The sequence below is a fragment of the Arabidopsis thaliana genome, chromosome 2 (genome assembly GCF_000001735.4).
Source record: "Arabidopsis thaliana chromosome 2, partial sequence".
In the NCBI taxonomy this organism is placed as follows: domain Eukaryota; kingdom Viridiplantae; phylum Streptophyta; class Magnoliopsida; order Brassicales; family Brassicaceae; genus Arabidopsis; species Arabidopsis thaliana.
In genome coordinates, this window is record NC_003071.7 from 666,355 (window position 1) to 688,842 (window position 22,488).

The 22,488-nt window shown below is 31.2% G+C and overlaps 11 protein-coding genes and 1 long non-coding RNA gene across 16 annotated transcripts; 7 read left to right on the forward strand and 5 right to left on the reverse strand.

Annotated features, from left to right (window-relative positions):
• The first annotated feature begins 686 nt into the window (after positions 1-686).
• Positions 687-1,930, forward strand: AT2G02490 (uncharacterized protein). Of its 2 annotated transcripts, NM_001335121.1 has the most exons (2): positions 687-1,137; positions 1,225-1,930. In NM_001335121.1, exons 1-2 carry the CDS (start codon positions 777-779, stop codon positions 1,692-1,694), a joined length of 831 nt encoding a protein of 276 aa, NP_001323687.1. In that variant the 5' UTR covers positions 687-776; the 3' UTR covers positions 1,695-1,930. The 2 variants fall into 2 exon arrangements, with proteins under 2 accessions (NP_001323687.1, NP_178353.3); NM_126304.4 differs by having other exon boundaries at positions 687-1,930.
• On the reverse strand, positions 788-1,701 carry AT2G02493 (uncharacterized protein; the record flags this gene model as incomplete). The annotated part of the gene is made up of 2 exons (NM_001335122.1): positions 788-951; positions 1,213-1,701. 2 exons carry the CDS (start codon positions 1,699-1,701, stop codon positions 853-855), a joined length of 588 nt encoding a protein of 195 aa, NP_001323686.1. The 3' UTR covers positions 788-852.
• Positions 1,931-2,565: 635 nt separating the features above from the next.
• On the reverse strand, positions 2,566-3,701 carry AT2G02497 (uncharacterized protein; the record flags this gene model as incomplete). The annotated part of the gene is made up of 4 exons (NM_001335123.1): positions 3,466-3,701; positions 2,966-3,034; positions 2,859-2,873; positions 2,566-2,598 (listed from the first exon to the last, which is right to left on the reverse strand). The coding sequence occupies exons 2-4, from the start codon at positions 3,011-3,013 to the stop codon at positions 2,566-2,568; spliced, it is 96 nt and encodes a 31-aa protein (NP_001323685.1). The 5' UTR covers positions 3,014-3,034; positions 3,466-3,701.
• Positions 3,406-3,850, forward strand: AT2G02498 (uncharacterized protein). The gene has a single exon (NM_001161015.1). The coding sequence runs from the start codon at positions 3,422-3,424 to the stop codon at positions 3,746-3,748; it is 327 nt and encodes a 108-aa protein (NP_001154487.1). The 5' UTR covers positions 3,406-3,421; the 3' UTR covers positions 3,749-3,850.
• A 256-nt stretch (positions 3,851-4,106) lies between these two features.
• ISPD (Nucleotide-diphospho-sugar transferases superfamily protein) lies at positions 4,107-6,973 on the reverse strand. 2 transcript variants are annotated; one of them, NM_001335124.1, is made up of 13 exons: positions 6,662-6,973; positions 6,472-6,569; positions 6,244-6,315; positions 6,094-6,149; positions 5,811-5,890; positions 5,633-5,715; positions 5,439-5,516; positions 5,277-5,345; positions 5,125-5,193; positions 5,002-5,048; positions 4,826-4,916; positions 4,661-4,756; positions 4,143-4,366 (listed from the first exon to the last, which is right to left on the reverse strand). In NM_001335124.1, the coding sequence occupies exons 1-12, from the start codon at positions 6,768-6,770 to the stop codon at positions 4,700-4,702; spliced, it is 909 nt and encodes a 302-aa protein (NP_001325418.1). In that variant the 5' UTR covers positions 6,771-6,973; the 3' UTR covers positions 4,143-4,366; positions 4,661-4,699. The 2 variants fall into 2 exon arrangements, with proteins under 2 accessions (NP_565286.1, NP_001325418.1); NM_126305.3 differs by having other exon boundaries at positions 4,107-4,756; positions 6,662-6,897.
• Positions 6,906-8,632, forward strand: AT2G02510 (NADH dehydrogenase (ubiquinone)s). The gene is made up of 2 exons (NM_126306.5): positions 6,906-7,214; positions 8,145-8,632. The coding sequence occupies exon 1, from the start codon at positions 6,984-6,986 to the stop codon at positions 7,200-7,202; it is 219 nt and encodes a 72-aa protein (NP_178355.1). The 5' UTR covers positions 6,906-6,983; the 3' UTR covers positions 7,203-7,214; positions 8,145-8,632.
• A 231-nt stretch (positions 8,633-8,863) lies between these two features.
• On the forward strand, positions 8,864-9,333 carry AT2G02515 (uncharacterized protein). Its single transcript, NM_126307.2, has one exon. It carries the CDS (start codon positions 8,916-8,918, stop codon positions 9,189-9,191), a length of 276 nt encoding a protein of 91 aa, NP_565287.1. The 5' UTR covers positions 8,864-8,915; the 3' UTR covers positions 9,192-9,333.
• A 1,083-nt stretch (positions 9,334-10,416) lies between these two features.
• On the reverse strand, positions 10,417-11,791 carry AT2G02520 (RNA-directed DNA polymerase (reverse transcriptase)-related family protein; the record flags this gene model as incomplete). The annotated part of the gene is made up of 2 exons (NM_126308.1): positions 10,417-10,970; positions 11,710-11,791. 2 exons carry the CDS (start codon positions 11,789-11,791, stop codon positions 10,417-10,419), a joined length of 636 nt encoding a protein of 211 aa, NP_178356.1.
• On the forward strand, positions 11,527-11,849 carry AT2G02525 (uncharacterized protein; the record flags this gene model as incomplete). Its single annotated transcript, NM_001335125.1, has 2 exons — positions 11,527-11,719; positions 11,836-11,849. The coding sequence occupies 2 exons, from the start codon at positions 11,527-11,529 to the stop codon at positions 11,847-11,849; spliced, it is 207 nt and encodes a 68-aa protein (NP_001325358.1).
• A 298-nt stretch (positions 11,850-12,147) lies between these two features.
• Positions 12,148-12,361, reverse strand: AT2G04225. The gene has a single exon (NR_139995.1). It is a non-coding gene; the product is annotated as an other RNA (long non-coding RNA).
• Positions 12,362-17,270: 4,909 nt separating this feature from the next.
• On the forward strand, positions 17,271-19,142 carry HB21 (homeobox protein 21). 2 transcript variants are annotated; one of them, NM_001335126.1, is made up of 2 exons: positions 17,271-17,476; positions 17,939-18,955. In NM_001335126.1, the coding sequence occupies exon 2, from the start codon at positions 17,948-17,950 to the stop codon at positions 18,878-18,880; it is 933 nt and encodes a 310-aa protein (NP_001318182.1). In that variant the 5' UTR covers positions 17,271-17,476; positions 17,939-17,947; the 3' UTR covers positions 18,881-18,955. The 2 variants fall into 2 exon arrangements, with proteins under 2 accessions (NP_001318182.1, NP_178358.1); NM_126310.3 differs by having other exon boundaries at positions 17,281-17,476; positions 17,935-19,142.
• A 1,887-nt stretch (positions 19,143-21,029) lies between these two features.
• Positions 21,030-22,410, forward strand: AT2G02550 (PIN domain-like family protein; the record flags this gene model as incomplete). Of its 2 annotated transcripts, none has more annotated exons than NM_001161016.1 (2): positions 21,030-21,464; positions 22,243-22,410. In NM_001161016.1, 2 exons carry the CDS (start codon positions 21,030-21,032, stop codon positions 22,408-22,410), a joined length of 603 nt encoding a protein of 200 aa, NP_001154488.1. The 2 variants fall into 2 exon arrangements, with proteins under 2 accessions (NP_001154488.1, NP_178359.3); NM_126311.3 differs by lacking the exon at positions 22,243-22,410 and adding an exon at positions 21,550-21,731.
• Between the last annotated feature and the right edge of the window lie 78 nt (positions 22,411-22,488).

A 22,488-nucleotide genomic window follows, 5' to 3' on the forward strand; every position in this document is an offset into this window, starting at 1 on the left:
AATGGATCATGAAATTCCCTTCCACACCCTTCCATAGCATTTCCTCATTTAATATAGAAAGATATTGAGGGGGATAATTTGTTGTTTAGGTGTCTTTATCTTTTAAATTATATAATAATTATCAATACGTTTTATGTTAATAATTCTATCTTCAGTAATTGGATATTTTTCTTAATGTTTAAAAAGTTTTATGTGATGGACTAGGAAATGCATTAAAATTTCATCACAAAAATATCATTTTGTCTTCTTTCCTTCGGCATTGCTACAAAAGGTTATTTTTCAAATGTAGGTGATTCTTTCTTTGTAAGTTGATATATTTTTAATGTCTAAAATATCCGGCTAAATTGGTGAAAAACAAAACCGGTTAAATTATCCCAAATAAAGAAAAAAAACTAATTTCTAGAATATATCTTTTCGACATCTTCAGACTTCAATAGTCACCAACGGTCTGGCAAACTTCACATACACTTCCTCCAAAAAATAAAATACATGTACAATATTTCTTTGAAGGAAAAGATTTATTGGATATGTACATCAAAGGAATGGAGGTATCTATATCTGGTGAGAAAAAAAAATTGTAACATATATCAACTAATATAACTATATTACTTTATTTAGAACATACAATTTAAGTTAATTTTTTATCATATTTCCTTATGTTTCTGGTCATCATATAATTCCAGTCAACCAAAATAATTATATTGCTTCATGTTATTTATGCCACAACAATATAAATAAGAAAGGTAGGTTAAACATTTATAATCACAAACAAAAATATGAAAATGATGGTGAAGCTCTCTCCAATAACAATGATGGTTACTCTACTCTTTCTTGCATTTGGCCTTGCGCAGGCTAGATACTCGATTTTCCCAACCGAGCATTTCTTTTTCCATCACACCATATCAGTGAACCAATATCCAGGAGTATTTCCAATTCCTCATCCAGTTCCACCTTCGCCGGGACATCCACCACACCAAAACGCGAAGATATCAGTGAACCAATATCCAAGCGTATTTCCAATTCCTCATCCAGTTCCACCATCACCGGGACATCCACCACACCAAAACACAAAGATATCAGTGAACCAATATCCTGGCGTCTTTCCAATTCCTCATCCAGTTCCACCATCGCCAGGACATCCACCACACCAAAACGCAAAGATATCAGTCAACCAATATCCAGGCGTATTTCCAATTCCTCATCCAGTTTCACCATCGCCAGGACATCCACCACACCAAAACGAAATATCAGTGAACCAATATCCACACATATTACCAATTTCTCATCCAGTTCCACCATCGCTGAAACATCCACCACACCAAAACGCGAAGATATCAATGAACCAATATCCATGCGTTTTTCCAATTCCTCATCCAGTTCCACCGTCACTAGGACATCCACCACACCAAAACAAGAAAATATTAGTGAATCAATATCCACGTATATTACCAATTTCTCATCCACTTCCACCATCGCAGGGACATCCACCACAACAAAACGTGAAGATATCAGTGAAGCAATATCCGGACGTATTTCCAATTCCTCATCCAGTTCCACCATCACCGGGACATCCACCACACCAAAACAAGAAAATACCAGTGAACCAATATCCACGCATATTACCAATTTCTCATCCAGTTCCACCATCACCAGGACATCCACCACACCAAAGCGCGAGTATATCAATGAACTAATATCCATACAAATCTCTTTGTCATTCGGGTTATAAAAAATGTATCCCATAAACTAGTATGTTTTTAAATGGAAAATTTATAATATAAGACAACATAAGATATGTTGTATTATTGTGAATTTTTATATTATAAATCTATATTACTTCATCCATAATTAGAGCTATAATATTTAGCATAAACATATATATGCTAATGGTACCTTATGTTTCAATATTAATGTCAAATTTGAATGGCTAGGATGCTTTGGTAACGATGAGTGATATTATTTTGATAAAATATTTTGGCTTTCTCTTGAATTCTGTTAAGATTTTTTTTTTCTTTTTTTCTTCATGAGAATCAATATTATGAAAGAATAATGACTTTATGAGTCTGAAAACACCTCCAATTTGAATTTGATCGAAAATAAAGGTGTAAGGAAGCTGGTTCTTTTTCTTTTAAATGTAGTATATGATTAAATTTTACATCTAATAGATTTCTTTTAAAAAAATATACGAATTTAGATTACTTGTCAAACATATAATCACTAACTCAAGCACATGAAGTTTTGGTCTCTCAAAACTTTGAAAATCTTAATCAGTTCCTAAACATTGGCTTCTATTGCTCAATTCCCACATTTCTAGATTTTGTTTTCCAACTTAGCTTAGTAATAATCCCAGTATTAATCGAATCTAGCTTGCTACCAAACACAACCTCCTTTTTTTAAGCTGAAACCAAAATAACTCAAGAAACTGAAATTTTCTATTACATTGCAAAGTATGAGTTGAACATATGTATTGTCAATATAAAGCATATAAATCCACAGTAGGAAAATAACAGCCATTGTTGGTCACATTTTATACTATGTTCTCACTGAGAACTCTCGAGTCAAAAACTAATAGAACTGTTCCATGTGGTGAGAAGTTCGCTAAATGACAGCAAATAAAAATCAAACTTTTCAACCGAAACTGATCCAAAACCTGAAGAGCCAAACAATGACTCCATTATAATCCGACACACATATATCAACAATGATTAAGCTATGTAATAATTTTAGTGAACTCCTAAAAAGCTTTATAAATATTTTCTGAATGATACCTCATGAGTCCTCGCTCAAGATTCTCTCAGCAAGTAGTAAATCATCAGGTGTTGTAACCTGCAATGGATGAGAGACATTATTAGCAATACATATTGTATGTATAACTGCAAAAACATAACCAAATATTAGAAAAAGCATGCATTGAAGTGGTTTGAAACCAAAAATCAATCAACAAAGCATGAGTATACTTTAAAACCTGTGGTGTCTGCATTTCCCATAGGGTTTTTCTGTCGAGAGTTTTCATCACAAGCGAATCAGAATTGACCTGCATATCGCAAAATGGAACAAGTCGAAACGGTCACCAACGGTCTTGCAGTTCACATCAATTTTCTTTGCAAAATAAACTACAAAATATGTTGTACAGTCATTATTTTAAGGAAAATATTCGTTGGATAAGTACATGAAAAGATAGGAGGTATAATATATAAACTATCTCGCAAAAAAATCATAACATATATTATATTCAAGAACTATATAAGTATATTACTATATTTAGAAAATACAATTCAATTAAATATTTTATCATATTGCCTTATTTTTGGTCAACATATAATTCCAGTCAAGCAAAATAATTATATTGCTTCATGTTACTTATGCCATACCAATATAAATAAGAAAGGTAGGGTTAACATTTTTAATCACAAACAAAATTATGAAAATGATGGTAAAGCTCTATCCAATAACAACCGTGGTTACCTTGCTCTTTCTTGCATTTGGTCTTGCCCTTGCTAGATACCCGACTTTTCCAACCGAGCCATTTCCTCCTCCACCAAACCAGAATGAGAATATATCAGTAAACCAATTTCAAGTTATCCCACATCTACCATGGCCTCCAAAACGCCCAGGACATCCACCCCACCAAAATGCCAAAGTCGCAGTGAACCAATACCCGGGCATAATTCCAATTCCTCATTATCCAGAACCTCCAAAACATCCAGGACATCCGCCTTATCAGTATCCGAAGATATCACCGAACTAATACTCATACATATGTTTTTCTCATTTGCGTTGTAAAAATTGCAGCCCAAAAAGTTATATGTTTTTAAATAAAAAATAAATATAATACATAACATTGGAAACCCACTTTCGTATTATTGTTTACTTTTATATCATAAATCTATATTACTTCATCCATAATAATTGTTAAACATTTAATTTTAATTTTACAAAAAGTATCGTTTTATATTGGGAATTTGATGGAAAAAAAAACTCTCACCATTGGGCGGATCCATTTTTAAACCCTGAATTTTTTTTTTCTAGTAAATAAAACCCTAAACTAAAATCCGATAATCAATTTAACCATCTGTTAATAAATTTAATCTTGTACCTGCAGGGTATATGAATTTAACTTTATTTAATTAAAAGTATATAGATTTTGTTTCCTTAATTAATGTATGGCATGACATAATGATTGGCTTAAACTAAAGAGGGTGAATACAAAAGTTTACCCCTAAAGATGAATCCAAATACTTTTTATTTTAAAATCATATATGTATGATTCTGACTTTTCATCTTACAGTGGAGTTCTTCTCGCTTCCTCTTTGTTCCTCGTTCTCTCTATTTCTTCTTCATCTCATGCGAGTGTATTTTGACAGCCCTACTTGAACATAACTTGAGATATAAATTATGATATATTTAGGGGTTATTTAAATATAAGTTTTAATAAACATCATTAACAAACTAATCTCTTGGATCCATATTTGTGCTCGCTCGTGGCACCCTTATTGCCTTAGTGAGAACCTTTACTACAATATGCAAATTCTACTTCGAATTGGCTCTGTTCGAATCCATATTCACAGCAAGTAGTTTTCAGTGAAACAATTATCTTGCACATTTTATAAACCACCAAACTAGGATGCAAAGATTTCAATAAAACATTTTTCATGCATACCCTTGACACGTCTTCTTACTAAGTAAATGATATAATATCTCATGAGTCCTCGCTCAAGATTCTCTCAGCAAGCAGTAAATCATCAGGTGTTGTAACCTGCAATGGATGAGAAAGTTTGTTTTCATTCTACGGCTGCGAAAAAACACAAAATTAGTGTTTTGTTACCTTGATGTTTGTATAAGATCCTTGAGAGACATAAACTGGATGCTTGAGGTATTCAACAATCGAAACGTCATCTGTTACCTCTAGACCTTCACTGTTTTAGATATAGAACACAAATAGTAATCAATCTTTTTATATTCTAATCCACACTTCAGAAAATCATTTGAAGGTTCACAAACCTTTTTACAAGCTCGAAACCCTTTTTCAATAGCTCTGGTTTGATCACCTACAGAAAAAGCATGCATTATTGAAGTGGTTTGAAACCAAAAATCAATCAACAAAGCATGAGTATACTTTAAAACCTGTGGTGTCTGCATTTCCCATAGGGTTTTTCTGTCGAGAGTTTTCACCACAAGCGAATCAGAATTGACCTGCATATCGCAAAATGGAACAAGTCGAATATCGAGAATGTGGTGATGACAAAAAAAAAAAAAACTAACTTAAGATTTTGTACCTCTTTGATTGTAGCTTTAGCAGGAACACCAAGTACAGCTGCTCCAACCGCGGAACCATCTTTAAGGACCTTAACAAAATACAACAGTGCAATAAATTCTAAAGGGACTTCGAGAATTTTGTTTCATTCTCCTTAATCTTTTGCTACTTCTCATAAGTATACCTTCTCGACATCTTCAGTATTCACCAATGGTCGGGCAGAGTCGTGGATACAAACAAGCTCAGAGTTCACATCGATTTCCTATGAGAAATAAACTTGAAGCTTATATGAACTAGAACAGACAGTATGTTGTAGAATTATTTCTTTTGAGTAAATGATTCATTGGATATGTTAATCAAAGCAACGGAGGTATAAACCTGAAGTCCACTGTAAACAGAATCTTGTCTTTCTTTGCCAGGAATAGCGAATCTAAGATCAACATCAATTGATTCTTCGTATTCTAGAACACCACAAAACAAAAAGAGGCTCAGAGAAATCTTTGGAACATCTCTCAACCAAAAACATAACTAATGAGAGAAAGAGAGACTAAAAAACCTTCAAAAATGTCTCTGAAAAAAGGATCACATACAACTACAATTTCCTTCACTTCAGGCATACGTGAAAACGTGAAAAAGCTGCAACAATGAAACATAAAATTCAACGAACACAAAGCAAAGATGGTTCAATACTAATAGACAAGTAGATTCCGCAGAATGAAAAAACAGTCAAATTACAACTCTTCCATCAATCAAACGAGACTGTAATTAGTTATCAGAAACAGATTCAAACAACATACAAGACTTAACCAATCAACTGACTTTCAAGTAAGAAATGTTACCTATACAAAGCAATTGGCTGACCAAGAAGTGGTATGTACTGCTTTGGCATACTCATCTATTCACATTACATAGAAAAACAAACAACTCAACAGAACAAACAATTAAAACTCGAGCATAAAGTTTGAAACTTTCATCCCAAAAACACTTACTTTCATTCTCTTGCCTTGACCTCCAGCTAAAAGAATCACAGATACACTCTTCTCCTTCACAACAACATTGCTCTGAAAAACATTAGAGATAAAAAAAAAGCTTCAAAATTTGAGTTGATTCAAAACTTTAAACTTACATTCACAGCATTGCTCTGAAAAACAAAAAAAACTTAAACTAGAGATAAAGCTTCAAAACTAAGTGATTCCAAGTTTTGAACTAACACTTACATTATCAAATCCAGTCGATGAAGAACACTTGATTGACAATAATAAAGCATCTCTTTTGTAGCTTCTATTAACCCTTTTCGAAAAATCCAGTTTTTGAACTGAAAAATCAACATTCAGAAACAATCAAAAATCTCCTCACCGAACCAGAGATTCATTGGTTTGAACGTATATAAAGAGTATGAGAAATTGCCTTGAGAACGATAGCTAAACCACAGATAAGAGTTCAATTTGACTTTAAGCTTCGGACACAGAAATGTCGGAGAAGTAATGAAGCCAAGATTCGTCTGAAGCATCGCCATGTTTTATCTCGCCTGAGAGAAGAAGAAAGCTCCGGTTCCTCGGAGAACCAATATATATATAAGGCCAACTAAAAACAATAAGCCCATCAGGCCCATTAAAAACTCAGTAATACTAATGGGCTTTTAATAAGGCCCATAATTCAATACAGTAAAACAACACAACAAAGCTAAAGAGAAAGAAAAAAACGTAAAAATCGAAGAAGACCGGAGAAAATGGCGAAACCGTTGGGAACAACCGGTGAATTTTTCCGGCGAAGGGATGAGTGGAGGAAGCATCCGATGCTATCGAATCAAATGAGACACGCACTTCCAGGTATCGGAATCGGTGTTGGTGCCTTCTGCGTTTACCTCGTCGGTGAACAGATCTATAGCAAACTCATGGCTCCTTCTTCTCAATCATCGCATCAGAAACAACCCGCTCCATCTCACTGAGAGAATCATTAGGTAAAATAAAAATCAAATCTTCTCGAATTTGTTTTGCTTCTCGGAGGTTTATATCCTAAATCGATTTGACTTCTCTGTGAAAGATTGGATAAACAAAAACTTTGGCAAAGTTCTTAGAATGTCACGTTTGAGGAAGATAGAGTAAGATTTTTGCATATGGTTAGAATCAAGTTTTGGGATTAGTCAAAGTACATGTTTTTTGTCTAATTTCAGTGATTGAAATTTCAAAGTTAGAAGCTTTATTGTCAATGGCTAATGTGTATTAGTCTGAGATGAATCCATTCCTTGCAAGCAAAGATGAATAAACACTTTGAGACTAATACAAATAGTTATGAGATTTGAAGTCAAGTTTTGTGGAAGATAGAGTAAGATTTGTGCATATAATCTAGGAATATGGTTAGAATCAAGGTTTGGGATTAGATCATGTTTTTGTCTAGTTTCAGTGATTCAATGTTAGAAGCTTTATTGTCAATGGCTAATGTGTGTATTAGTTTGAGATGAATCCATTCCTTGAGGTAATGTATAGAGCAAAGCTGAATAAACACTTTTGAGACTAAAACAAATGGTTATGGCTTTTAGAATCCTGAAGTATTGGGATTGGATCGGTCACATGTTTATGGTTACGGCTTTCAGTGATTATCTTTATGTACACTCTTAAAAGTTACCAGCTATTATTAGCATATTGCTAATTAGTATCTGTTATCTTTCAGATCAATTTCAAAATGTCTATACGTATCTGTGATGATTAATGTGTAGCATTAGCTTTGTCTGATTTCTGTGTTTGTTGGTTCTTTGCTTTAATACTAATGATCTGAAAGATAGGTGTCATTTTTTGTATCTTTTCTTCTATGAGACCCTCTTTGGTGTTTGGCTCTGAATCTTTTTTTGTAAAAGGTTGTATACTAAAGGAAATTACTCATGTTGTTGCAGATTGTTTCGATGATGAAAACCGTGGCAGATAAAGAGCTGATGGATTCACAATTTGCTGTTTTTTTTGTTTCTTGGATTGTCTCAATAAGCTGTGAATGAAAGACAAAGACTCTGATCTCTATGTTGAATGTTATAATCTTGTATGACAGTTTCCAGTACATGGTTTCGTTATGTGATTTCTTTGCTTAATAGTAGTTCTTCTAAGATGACACTGGAGAATAAAGATTGCCTCTTATGTGATACAAGCAGTCGTTTTTGTGCGATATCATTAGCAAAGGCTTTTTAACAACGTCAATGATCCTCCTTATTGGCTATGGTTAAGACGAATGTAAAAACTCGAGTGGTTTGAAACCAAAAATCAATATCATATGAAGCATGAAGCATGAAGGTTGTTATATGAAGCATTTACACGGTACAGTTTGTTTATCCTTTTACTTACATCACATGTATGGTTAAATTGTATTGGTACATAACTACATATCAATCCTAATGATTTATTTCATATTAGAAATTAAATCTTGCCAATGAAATTAGTCAAATCACCACATTTATTCAGTTACATATAACTTTCTTTCTATATGAAATTATCTAGTCAAAATCTTTTTTTTTTGGACAGAAATCTAGTCAAAATCTATGATATTAATTGTCTTTTTTTTTGTCACAGCATATAATTCTAGTCAACAAAAAGATAAGTATATTGCTTTATGCTATTTTTGTCACAACAATATAAATAAAAATCTAGGTTAGACATTTGCAAACACAAAACAAAATATGAAGATGATTCTGAAGCTCCCCGCAATAACAATGGTGGCTACTTTGCTTCTTCTTGCATCTGGTCTTGGTCATGCTAGGATTGAACCTTTTTCTCCTACGCTAAAGCCAAAATTTCAAATCGATTCTAAACCGTTTAATCCACCGGTTATTCCAACCGAACCATTTCCTCCACCTCCACCGAACCATGACGCGATGATATCAGTGCAACAATTCCCAGTTATACCTTATTGTCCTCCAGGTTATCAAAATCCCGGATGTCCACCATCATCTTAGACTGTCTCCAAAAAATGATATTAATCGCTTAAATAATACATAACAACATAAAATATGTTTTGTATTAGTGTTTTTTTTATATCATAAATCTATAAAAAAAGTTACAAAGTATGTCATTTAGTATTTCTATGTTGAATTTTGGACAAAGTTTCTGTTTCAACTCTATTACTATAGTATACTAGAATATGACTCACACATTTTATAGTAATATCATATTTTTTTGAGAGGTCAAATTTTTATAATCATAACAGTTTGAAGATAATTCTTAATGTTGAAAGTTTGACTATATCTATATTGTATCTTATTTGAAAAATACAGATTGGATATATTTTGAGAATTTGTCTTTTATTAAATTGCATAATCTAATTTTTAAATGCACTTAAAAGCTTTCTATTTAAATGCACTTCATTTTATATGATATTTACATATTTAGCAAAAAAAAAATTATATGTATATATATATATAACAAGTACGAATTTGTATTCTTATACATTATGTCCAACCATGTCCACTGAAATTATTTATAATTTATATATTCGCAAAACCGTATTGTTAAATAAATCATAGTATGTTCTTTAATTTGAGAAATCATTATTTTTGAACCGAGAGTTGAATTCAGATAATATATCCTCCTTCAATATATATATTATATAAATATATATATACGTTAATACAAATTTGTATATATATATAATACAAGTACAATCCTCCTTCAATATATATATATATATACGTTACATGGTTGGACGTAACGTATAAAAATACAAATTTGTACTTGTTATATATATATATATATATATTATATATGTTACGTTACGTCCAACCATGTCCACTAAAGTTATTTATAATTTTTATATTTGCAAGACCGTATTGTTAAATAATTATAGTATGTTCCTTAATTTGAGAAATCATTATTTTTGAACCGAGAGTCCAATTCAGATAAAATATTTTTTTTTAATAGAAGTTAACAAAATTTGGAAATAAAACAAAACTATCAACGAAGGATGCATGAATCTTTTGTATTTTAGTATTTATAAAACAAATAAAACCTTTAAAGAACTATATAATGGACTTCTAGCCTAACTATTTCTTTTTTTTTTTTTTTTTTTTTTTTTTTAAACTTACCTTCATTAAAACGAAAAGAGGTTACATAGTGCTTCCAAACTGAGTTACACCTAATAAGAACTGAAACACAAGACAACAACAACAATAATAGAGCACATTATCAATCAAAGAGACCAAACCAAGTGGCGAGAAAGGAAATTCTATTAGGACCTAATCTTTGAGCTCTTGAAAGCGGATCCAAGTGACACCGAATAACTGACTTAATCTCCAAAATCAGAGCTGCTGCAGGTCTTGAAGCCGAATCGTGAAGTCGAGCATTTCGTTCCTTCCAGATCGTGTACACCGATGCATGATGGGAAAGCCTAAGAATCGTCGTCACATTCTTGTCCTGACAAGGATTCTTTAGCCATCTAATTCCATCTTCAAACAAAAGAGGAGGAAAAACATGGACCCGAGAAGTGAAATAGATCCAAACCTCCCTTGCAAACTCACAATCAAAAAACAGATGTTGTCTTGTCTCATCATGAGTATTGCAAAATAAGCAAAGGGGCGGAAAAATAAATCCCCAGCTTATCATTCTATCCTTTGTATGGAGCCTATGTCTCATATTAACCCAAGCAATGAAGGCATGCTTGGGAATTTTTCCTTTAAACCAAATCGCCTTAAACCAGTCCACTCTCTCTCCAATAGGGTTCAAGTGAAGCCAAGTTGCAGCTGAAGAAAACTCATTAACTGTCTCTTTTTAGCTTTTATCTTCTGACAAATAATTATATATTTATTGTTTATTGCACAAAAAAAAATTAGAATTGCTATAAATTTGTAATTTTCTTTTTAATTAAATATTATCTTTAATAAAAAGAAATATAAATAATTAATACACAAATAAAATGTATCAGTCATATTTTCTTTTTCTTAAAGCTAAAGATAAATTTACCAATATGCCGTAAAAAAAACAAAAGATTTCCCGTTCATACTTCTACAATTACAAAATAACTAAAAATCTTTAAAGTACAACAGAAAAATCTAAAGCTACCGTTGTAATCAATCAGATCCAATTTAAAAGCTATGAATGCTTGACAATCCTGTTCCAAAACAAGAGAATATGATCTTTGCACTTTGGTCCAGTCAAAAATTTATCATATTGCCTTTTCCTTTTGGTCACAACATATAATTCTAGTCAACAAAAGATATCATACTACTGTTAGCTATTTTTGTCACAACAATATAAATAAGTAAGTTAGCCTAAACATTTTCACTCACAAATCAAAATATGAAGATGATTGTGAAGCTCTCTGCAATAGCAATGGTGGTTATTCTGCTTTTTCTTGCATCTGGCCTTGCACAAGCTAGGATCGACCCTTTTCTTCAAACCAACACAAAACCAATCCTCCTAACTGAGCAAATTTCTCATGCACTTAACCAGTATGCGAAGATATCGGCTGACCAAACTTACTGGCCTCCAGGTCAATTTCCTTGTTTCTTTCCAAAATGGGATCCGCATTGTATCCAATTCCTATCTCCATCTGCATCTCCATCCCCATAAACACATGTCTTTTGTTTTTATTTTGTTTTCAAATAGTACTAAACGCTTAAATGAATAAAAATAAGACATGGCAACATTAATATTGGATTGTATTATTGTGAATCTACACATATATTTCACAATAATAATTGTATTTACACTTAATTTTTGTTTCAAAAAATATATTATTTTATATTGTTGATGTAAGAAAGCAGCTTATATCAACCCAAAACAAATTCATTATGCATTATTAATACACCAACTATGATGTCATACCGAACTTCAAACTTTTTTGTGTGAATATGATTGATTGTGCGACTAATTTCTAGACACATTGACTTGTCATTGAGTTGCTTGTTTATTTCCTAGAATTTTTGTTGGTGTCTGACCCCAAACCTAGTACTTAGATCCAACCGAAGATTGTCATGTAAGCATAAGGTATGAAGGAAGATGAGTGAACGGAAAATTAATGACGAACCGAAGTCCATGCTCTTACTCCAACGAGGTGAGGAGTTCGGTAAAGTCAACAACGGTTCGAAAGTGAACAATGGGCCGAGCTTCGGAAAGCCCATGAAGAGGATAAAAGAGTTCAAATAAAGACGTTAAAGCATTGAATAGAAAATCAAATAGACACATTTAAAAGTATTCATTGTATTCAATAGCCAATAAATGTGAATCATATTGTATAAATATGAGGTTGAAAAGCACCTAAAGAGAGGGGGCATCTTTTGTATCAAGAGCTAATACTATACTCTTTTGTTATCCACATTTACTTACATTTTTAATACTATTTGCTATTTGAATTTATCTTGTATTTTGATCTTGAGAGTTTTATCCTACAAATAAATAAATACTTAAGTGTGGAATCCGACATTCACAATTTTAACTTTTGAAGATTCATTTGCAAGGCTCAAAGATTCATCTGTGTTAATTGTACTAGAAACTTGATCGTAGGACATCGCCTTATCAGATAAAAATGTAAAATGCCCCATAGGCTGTTAAATACTGAAAATGTGAAAGTAACTCTAAGAAAGAGTATTATTTGTTTTTTCACATAAGTTTTAAAAGATATTACAAATTTTTTAAACAAATGTAGATGATTTTTAGTAATTATTGTTTTATTAATATAAATCATAAGTAAATAATCGGATAAAGGATTACTTCTAAAAACAAATGAAACAAATTCTTCACGAAATAATATTTTTATGTCAATAAATATTATAGACTGGAATTATCTCAACTAAATATAGAAAACTGATTTATAAACTATATCTTACCATTGCATCACTACATAATCAACTAATACAACCATATTGATATATATCGAATAGATAATTCTAGTAATAAATCCATCATATGTATTGCCTTCTTTTTTGGTCACAAAAAATAAAAGCTAGTCAACAAAAAAGATCATATTGCTTTTTTGTTATTTTGATCAAAACCGTATAAATAAGGAAGCGACGGTAAACGTTTTTATTCCCAAATAAAACATGAAAATGATTGTAAGGCTCTCTGCAATAGCAATAGTGGTTACTCTGCTCCTAGCATCTCACCTTGCCCATGCTAGAACCGAGCCTTTTCTTCTTTCACCAAATTCAAAATTCCAAGCCAATTCAAAACCAATTCATCGATTACTAGCTTCTCTAACCGACGCGAAGATATCCGTGAACCAAATTCAAACTCCTTGTTTTCCATGGTACAAGCATTGCCCTCCAGTCCTATCCCCATCCCCATAAACGCATATGTTTTCTGTTTAAAATAGTATTCAATGTTTCAATAAAAAAAATATAATACATGACAAAAGCTAATTTTGTTGTGTAATTGTGTATTTACGCTATGTTATAATAATTTTCGTTTTCACATTTAACTCTGGTTTCACAAGATATATCATTTTATATTGTCAATGCGAAACACAACTTATTTCAACCCAAACAAATATGCGCTTTTATATACCAATTGGTGTATTATACATAAACTATTCGAGTGTAACTAAAACCTATCTTGACTCAAAAGACTTGAGTCAACATATTAGTATGTGTTAATTCAGAAACCACGTATAGTACTATAATAAAGTGACATTATTTTACTTAGCCAATATTGAATTCTTAAAACGATGTCGATGTTATGAAGTCGATATCGTTTCAGTATAACAACGACGTTTTACTGAAATACGACACGACCGAGGTAGCATTAGCAACTACCAACATGTTTACTCACACCGTTTGGAATAATGTAGGTTTCGGCTACATTCTAATATTTTATGTAGTTTAGTTTTAGGAAAAATTGTTTATGTTTGGAATAATATGAGTCGTTTTTCACTGTCAGTGCAACCAAAGTTTATGTTTTGTTTTGTAAAAAAAGAAGAAAAAAAAAAGTTTATATTTTGTTTGATATTTTACTTCTATAATAATTAGAGAGATAAAATAAAGTACTTTATTAATAAGAGAAATGGTATAAATTTTAATAGTTTTCGTAGTATGTATTAGTTTTTTTAAAAAAGATATATAAAATAAAACGTAAAGACTATATATAAATTTATTTTTCTTGATTAAAGTGTTTAATATTTTAGTTTTTACTTTGACCATGATGGAAAACATCATTGTCTACAAATATCGTAAGCCTCAAAATCCAAACCAATATTAATTCAAAATATTTTATTTAAAAAAAAAAATACCATATTCAGTTTATAAGAAAAATGGTTATGATTAGCTAGAACTTCAAAAGAATCAAACATCCATCCCAAACCAATCGAAATCCCAAAGAGCAAAACCATTTTTCATCCTACACTCATCAACAATGATACGTACGTAATTATGCGATATATAATTAGAACTTTTCATAAGGATAATATACTATCTATTTATTTATTTCGATTGAAATATATGAACTTCTTACATGCCGAAACAGAAATTAAATTTGATCCATGTAAAAAACGGATAATATTATAGGGAGAGTTGTACCATAAAATCTTGTTCGTGAAAACTGTTTATCTCAATCACGTAAGCGGCATATAATTAAATATCGTAGATTATATTTTCAAAAAATTATATAACTAACGACACAGGAAAAAATATATATTAAATAATTTACCATTTTCATTAATTATGTTTTTTCTTAATAATTGAATAATTTGAAAAATATTCTTGTGGTCCCTTTTATTTTATTTGTTTCTTATACCTCGAATACAAGTCGCTTTTTTTTTTACATCACCTCGAATAAAAGTCACTTGACGTGTGAATAAATACATAGTATGGACGACGGGAAATTAAATTAAATTATATGGAGTATGCATTTATTTGCCATTATTCTGATGATATCGTAAACCGTAAGGTACAAAGAAAATAAAAGAGTTGTTTTTGAAAAAGCTGCTACAATGGAAGGAATTTTACCAGAGTCCAGAAGAATAGACAACACATAGAAACAAGAAGAAAACAAAAGAAAAAGATAAAAGTATCTCAATTTTTGTTTTTTTTGTATTATAAAATAAAAGCCCACAAGGTCACAAGGAAATTATAAACTAAGAAAGTGAACTGCTCTTATTTCTTAATTGTGTTTTGTGTAATTAAGACTTGAATGGTCATTAGCAATTGCCGCAATTTGGTAGTTAGTGCTTCTTTTACGAATCAATAAAAATGAGATTAGTCCCCACTCACCTAGAGGAACAACCGCCACCGTAGTTGAGACAACAACTTGTCGTGTTTGTTAGAACTTTTCTAAAACGAATTAAGTTTGTCGATTAGAACAATTATACCTAAAAGGTCAAAACATGAAAATGAAACATATTTTTTGACCGTCAAAAAGAAAAATATATCTTAAAACATTAGTCATCAAGAAGCAGAAATAATAATCTTAAGCAAGAAAGTAATAGTTTTCAGGTAAAATCTTAATATGTATTGGTGATTTGATGTTTTCATTTGTTTGATTTTAAAGAAATATAAAAATAGGGATTAGTGATAATTAAGTCGAAAATGTAAAGCAATAAAAAAAATCTATTTACCAAGACTTACTATATATACTTTTAGGCCAAAATTTACAATTCTGCCACCCAAGAGCAATTGTTCATATATCATCTATAACATAGAGTCTAATTTTACAACACTGATAGCCCGCAATATAAACCAAAAACTTTATATTATCAAAACTTAATAATAATCGAGATTTTGGTCTTAACAAAACTCGTAACAAACTTTGGTTTATGAATATATTTCAGTAACTATATTATCAGTTGATTATGATATTTTTATTTTATTGTTTATCTTTTGATTCTTTCTCACAATTGTATGTTCCAGAAAACGGATGATCATGGTATATAAGTGCACATATTTGGTAGGACCAATAATTAATAGTAACTTCAAGTAAATCATATAAATTCACAAGCATGACATGACAACCTCTTGAAGCTAATATCATACGTGACATAATTAATGGCGAAGGCCGAAGGGTAAAGGAACAATATGTGTTTTTAATTAACTAGCTTAACAAGTTAAGGCTTTATAGTAATGTTTAGAACATTCTTTCGTTTTGAATTAGTATCAATCTCACACTTTTAAATTTTAAGATGGTAAAAAATATTATTATTATACCTTACTACCAAATTTTTAGTTATTTAATGTTTTGGAACAAAGATGAGATATTGTTATTTATTATGACTTTCTCTTTGTTATCTACTTCAATACTCTTCCCACTAATTATCTGACACGTTTCTACACTGTTGTAAATTTGATGTCTGATAGTGCAAGACAAGCAATCTCCCATAATCCTAATTCTTGGCTCTCTTCTTTTTTTTCTTTCCCTTTACTGATAATTTGTTTTGGGTGAATATGAAAATCTTAGAGCATCCACATTACTCATACCTTTGTAGATATCTCAAAAATAAATTAAAATTAAATTAAAGACAGCTTCTATTTTAGAGATCTAAAATGTCTTTCTAAAGACACTATTACACAATTAAAAACATTAAATTATCTTTTTCTATTATTTTTAATTTAAAGACACCCTCAAAGTATCACCAATGAAGAATGAGGATGGTCTTATATTCAATATAACCTTCAATTCATCAATGACTGCGATATATCAATATTATAAAATGACATTTCATGAGTAAAAATGTATATAAAAATGAATAACTACTTATCTTATAAAGTCTAATTTAGTGATTGTTGTTGTTTCTTCAAATTTTAAATTAAATGATGTAGCTTTTTTTGTTTCAAATAATTTAGCTACACTTTTTCTTTTCCATATTTTGATCACAATTGTATTGTTTTTGTCTATATATTATCACCCAAATTTTAATTTGGTAGAGACATTATTGAATAAAATATCCTATATATGAATTAATAAAATGAAAACTAGGTGTAATTAATTAATGATCTTTTTTCTCTTTGTCTGTAGAAAAGTGAGGAAATAATTAGCTATGGCTATGGCTCTCATGTGTCTTTCTCATGCTTTATTGGCTTTCACTACTAATACTCTAAGCCCTTAGTTTAAGAAGTGCCTTCACATCCAAAACCCACCTGCAATTCTCTCTTTCTCTCTCTCTCTCTCTCTCTCTTTATCTTCTTTCTTCAAAGTCTATCACTTTATAAAACCCTAATTAAATCTCTAAACTCCTTAGCCTCTCTCTATTCTCAGAACCTTGTGGTTATTCTCAAGAAAGGTTTCATTTTGAGATAAAGTTTGCTGCTCTTTCTGGTTGTGGGTATGTGCTCTTAACTTCTTCAGTCAATTTTTTCATTTGGTTTAAATAGAACAATTTTGTTTTGGTGATACAATAAAGATTGTCTTCTTGATTATCATCAACCTCTCACTTGGAATAAGACCTTTCTTTCTCAAGTGGGTTTGTCAGCTTTTGCTTAAGCAGGCTTGCAATAAGTTTTTCTTTTCTTTTGTACTTTTTCGTTTTGTTCTCTATCTTTATGGACCTTCTAAAATTAGGGTTTTTCTTTTTGTTTGGAGGAAATAATTAAAAAAATGGGGTTAATGAGTAGTGAAGAAAGCTCTTGCCTTTTTGTAGCTTAATCATTTGAATTTTACTCATTAATTATCTTTACTCTTGTTTTTTTCTTCCTAACTAGTTTCTTTGTCCCCAAACCAAGAAACACTTTGCAAAACCCAAAAAAAGTTTTAAATATAAAATCGTGTTTATTTCCTTGGCAGATAGATCAAAAGAATGGAGATTGCAAGTCAAGAAGATCCTATTCCAATAAACACTAGTTATGGTAATAGTGGAGGTGGGCATGGGAACATGAACCATCATCATCATGCCAATTCTGCACCATCATCTCTCAACATTACTACTTCAAACCCACTACTAGTCTCCTCAAATAGTAATGGTCTTGGTAAAAATCATGATCATTCTCATCATCATCATGTGGGTTACAACATCATGGTTACCAACATCAAGAAAGAGAAGCCTGTGGTGATAAAGTACAAGGAATGCCTAAAGAACCATGCAGCTACCATGGGAGGCAATGCCATTGATGGTTGTGGAGAGTTTATGCCAAGTGGTGAAGAAGGTTCCATTGAAGCTCTCACTTGCTCAGTTTGCAACTGCCATAGAAACTTTCATAGAAGAGAAACCGAAGGTGAAGAGAAAACATTCTTTTCCCCTTACCTCAACCACCACCAACCACCTCCGCAGCAGAGAAAACTCATGTTCCACCACAAGATGATCAAATCACCATTACCACAACAAATGATAATGCCTATTGGCGTTACAACCGCTGGATCCAACTCAGAGTCAGAGGATCTTATGGAGGAAGAAGGCGGAGGAAGCTTGACATTCCGGCAGCCACCACCACCACCATCACCGTATAGTTACGGACATAATCAGAAGAAAAGGTTTAGGACAAAGTTTACACAAGAGCAAAAGGAGAAGATGATTAGTTTTGCGGAAAGAGTTGGTTGGAAGATTCAGAGACAAGAGGAATCTGTTGTTCAACAGCTTTGTCAAGAGATTGGAATTAGGAGAAGAGTTCTTAAAGTTTGGATGCACAACAACAAACAAAATCTCTCCAAGAAGAGCAACAACGTTAGTAACAATGTCGACCTTTCTGCTGGTAATAACGACATTACTGAAAATCTTGCTTCTACTAATCCTTAGTTAAGTTCAGATTGTTGTTATATAACTTCACTCATGTGATTACTTAATTAATTAAGTACTTTCTTATCGTATGGTTAATGTTTTCTCCTTTCTCGGCTAATCATTGTTTAGGTAGCTTTATAAACATGTGTTTTATTAGGGTACCTATAATCTTGGTTTTGGAGCGTGTAAGATAAGTTTTTGATGTTTTCTTATAATGTATGTTTAAGAAAATTCTTGGCGATTTAACCAATGCATTGGGATGTGCACTGTTATTATTTACTTCGAATCATTAGACTTTGTAGTTCGTGATATCATTTGTCACGTTTACTATTTATGTGAGTAGCAGAATTTTAGATTCTCATAGGTAACTCTTTTTGTTTTTGTTTTTTGAATTCTGATATTTATTAAAGGAAGTGTATCATACAAAGTCCATAACAAAATTAATACTAGTTACCTAAATCTTACGCCGGTCTTGTTTTGATTTGTCTTGTTTCTTTTTTGTCGTTGTTTTGATTTAACAAAATATTTTTTTTTGATTTGTCTTGTTTTTTAAACATCCGGTCTTGCTTTGATTCTATTATTTTGTTTTCTAGTTTGAAAAAATATTTTCATTCTCATGATCGAAAAATAAATTGCACGGAAAACAAAGAGAGCAATAAATTACGATTTCTATCAATGGAGAGAGTTGGAGATTGTCCTGGCGAGTGTAAGTCAAGTCCTAATATGTATGACGTATTAGGTTGAGTAAATGTTTGGTTGGTGTACTAGTAAACTCATTTATGGACCTTTTCTTTTATTTGAACAATTATGTGCATTTACTTTATGTGACTTCTTGGCATATTGCAAGTCGTGTAATGTGATATGGGATAAAATATGTCATGCATCAAAATGGAGTTACGATTTTAAGATGTTGTTGTTCCTTGTGATATCACATGTTTCATTTATTGTAATATTAAATGTAACATTTTCACTTGTTGTTTTATAGTAGTATAATTTTTTATGCCTATAGTTTATCACTCGATTTCAGTAAAACATCAATAATGAATTGCGTATTGCGTATTTCGTGGAAGATAAAAATTCAATTAACTGACATAGTTTATTGATTGCCATTACTATTATTTTGTTATTGAAACGTCATTTTATTCAAATATATTTTTATCTCCTTCAAGATTGACATAGCATTATAGCACTATAACAATATAAAATATATATATATATATATATATATATATAAATTATCCAACTCTTTACATATGATCGATACATCATCACTTTAACATTTATCATGTGTCTATTAAATAATTAATGTAAACTTTTCAATTTTTAATTTATAAGTTAATGATAAATTTATTATTTAATTTTATATATGATTTTATTTTACATATTTACTGTACTATTACTAAATTTATTTAAATATTACATGATTTTTCAATAAATTTTTCAATAAATTTATTTAAATATTTTATTTTAATAGTTTTTTCATACTCGAAGATTTTTTTGTAATCCAAACTCAAAGTATGAGTGTATAATAGTCGTGAATTAGTTAATGATTTGAGTAGTTTATTTTTTAAATTGATATTTATATAATAAATCATCGAGGGTACATAATACGTACGGAGCTCCGATCCATCATCAAATTCTTATGTTTCTAATTACGAACACTACCCTCTGTTAAATTGGTTTAAGATGAACGTTGTTTATGAATGATGTGTATGATGCATTATTGAGAATGTTGTTAGAAAAAAAATATTTTAATACTGAAATAATTTTTTATTGCATGAGTGAATGATTAGATAAATAAAAATTATATTTAAATTAAACAATACAAAAGAATCCGAAAAAACTGCGACGTATCGAGAGTGATCACCTAATATATATTATAGTTAATAGAAAAACTTCCAGAAAATATAATAGAAATACAGTTGAACCAAACCGAACCGGGTTAGGTCCGTACGATGAAATCGGCCAGCAAAATCAAACAAAATTATGGAAATATATAACAATAATAATATAGAAAAATGTAAACTAGGAAAAAATGAAAATAGCAGAAATAATGGAAAGGAATAGCTAACGGGAAATTTTGACTCTTTTCATCACACTATATATATTGACACACACTCCTTTTTGTTATTGCTTCAAAAAGAAAAAAAAAGAATAATTGTAAGCTATGGGCTTCACAAGTTTGTACTCTCTCTATGGAAAATCCAAGGTTCTGAAATCAATTAGTTTTTCCGCTCTCAACAGTAAAACTCTCGCAATTGACGCTTCAATGTGGTTATACAGAGGTGCTTTAAATAATGCCCGGAAATTCTTGGAGGAACCAACTACACCCAACTCTGAACATATAATGTTTGTCATCAAAAAAGTCAAACAATTCATCGACCGTAATGTGAATCCTATTCTTGTTTTCGATGGACATCGTTTACCTATTAAGTCACCGCGGAACCCAATAAAAACTCTAGAATACGCAAAGGATCTTGACGCATCAGCACAACTTATGGCTCCCGATGACCCTAAGAGAAAGGACAAAGAGAAGAATGCTACTAAGATCTTTCAAAGTCATATACACATCACGCCTTATGTGATACATGTTTTCATTGAGGTAACATTTACGGTAAATAATTATTTTTAAGAATTTTCACTTCTTTCTAATTTTTTATTAACCTTTCTTTTTTCTCCCATTGAAGGTTTAAAAAAAAAAAGTATCCGAATATTGAGTTTATCGTTGCTGCTCACAGCTTGTATATTTGGCTAATAATAAAGATAAAAGCGTTTATGCGGTTCTCACTATTAACACTGACCTCATACCATTTAGATGTTGAAGAGTAAGTTCTTTAATACACTTATCAATTATTATTATTTTAAAGGTTTTTCTCATGTAGACATAACATTAATTTTTACTACCACTTTAAACTTTTGTGTGATCACAAATTATTTTCGCCAGTAAAGACTTTGAATTGCTTGAACTCGAAATGATAGACTTATTGAAGCGGTTTCATAGTAGCAAGAAAAATAAAGACAACGAAAAAGAAACTAAAGAAGAAGCAAAATCTTACGATTTTTCAGAATTCACAGACGATAATTTTCTGGAGATGTGCATTCTTTGCGATTGTGACTATTTTAAATGGCCATTAACGGAGGGATCCGAAAGAGCATATGAAATAATTGGTACTAAAACTATACGTGGTAGAGAGGTACTTTTTACTTGGTTTAGTTCAAAATAGTAGTATACTATACATTTAGATTTTGTATTTGCATGTATGATGACATGATGTGTGTTATTCATTTTCTTTCAGGTAATAGAGGAACTACTAGAGGACAGCACTGACCTAACTTCTCATCTGAAAAAATTCATAATTTTGTTGCTTTTCAAATATTAGTATGTCTATAATCAAGTAATTGAAGAGCTTCAACACTTGAATGTGCCTGAGGTGTCTAACCTTCCATTCTTGCGTGACCGTGAGTCTGGCGATGAATTTGTCATTCGAAAGTATGAAGATTCTACGGGCACATATTTGTCAACAACTAAGACTAAGGAAATAGCATAAGGAAGACTTAATCCTGAAACCCACGAAAAATTTACACACGTGGAAGTGGAAGAAACAGATGACGAAGAAACTACTTAG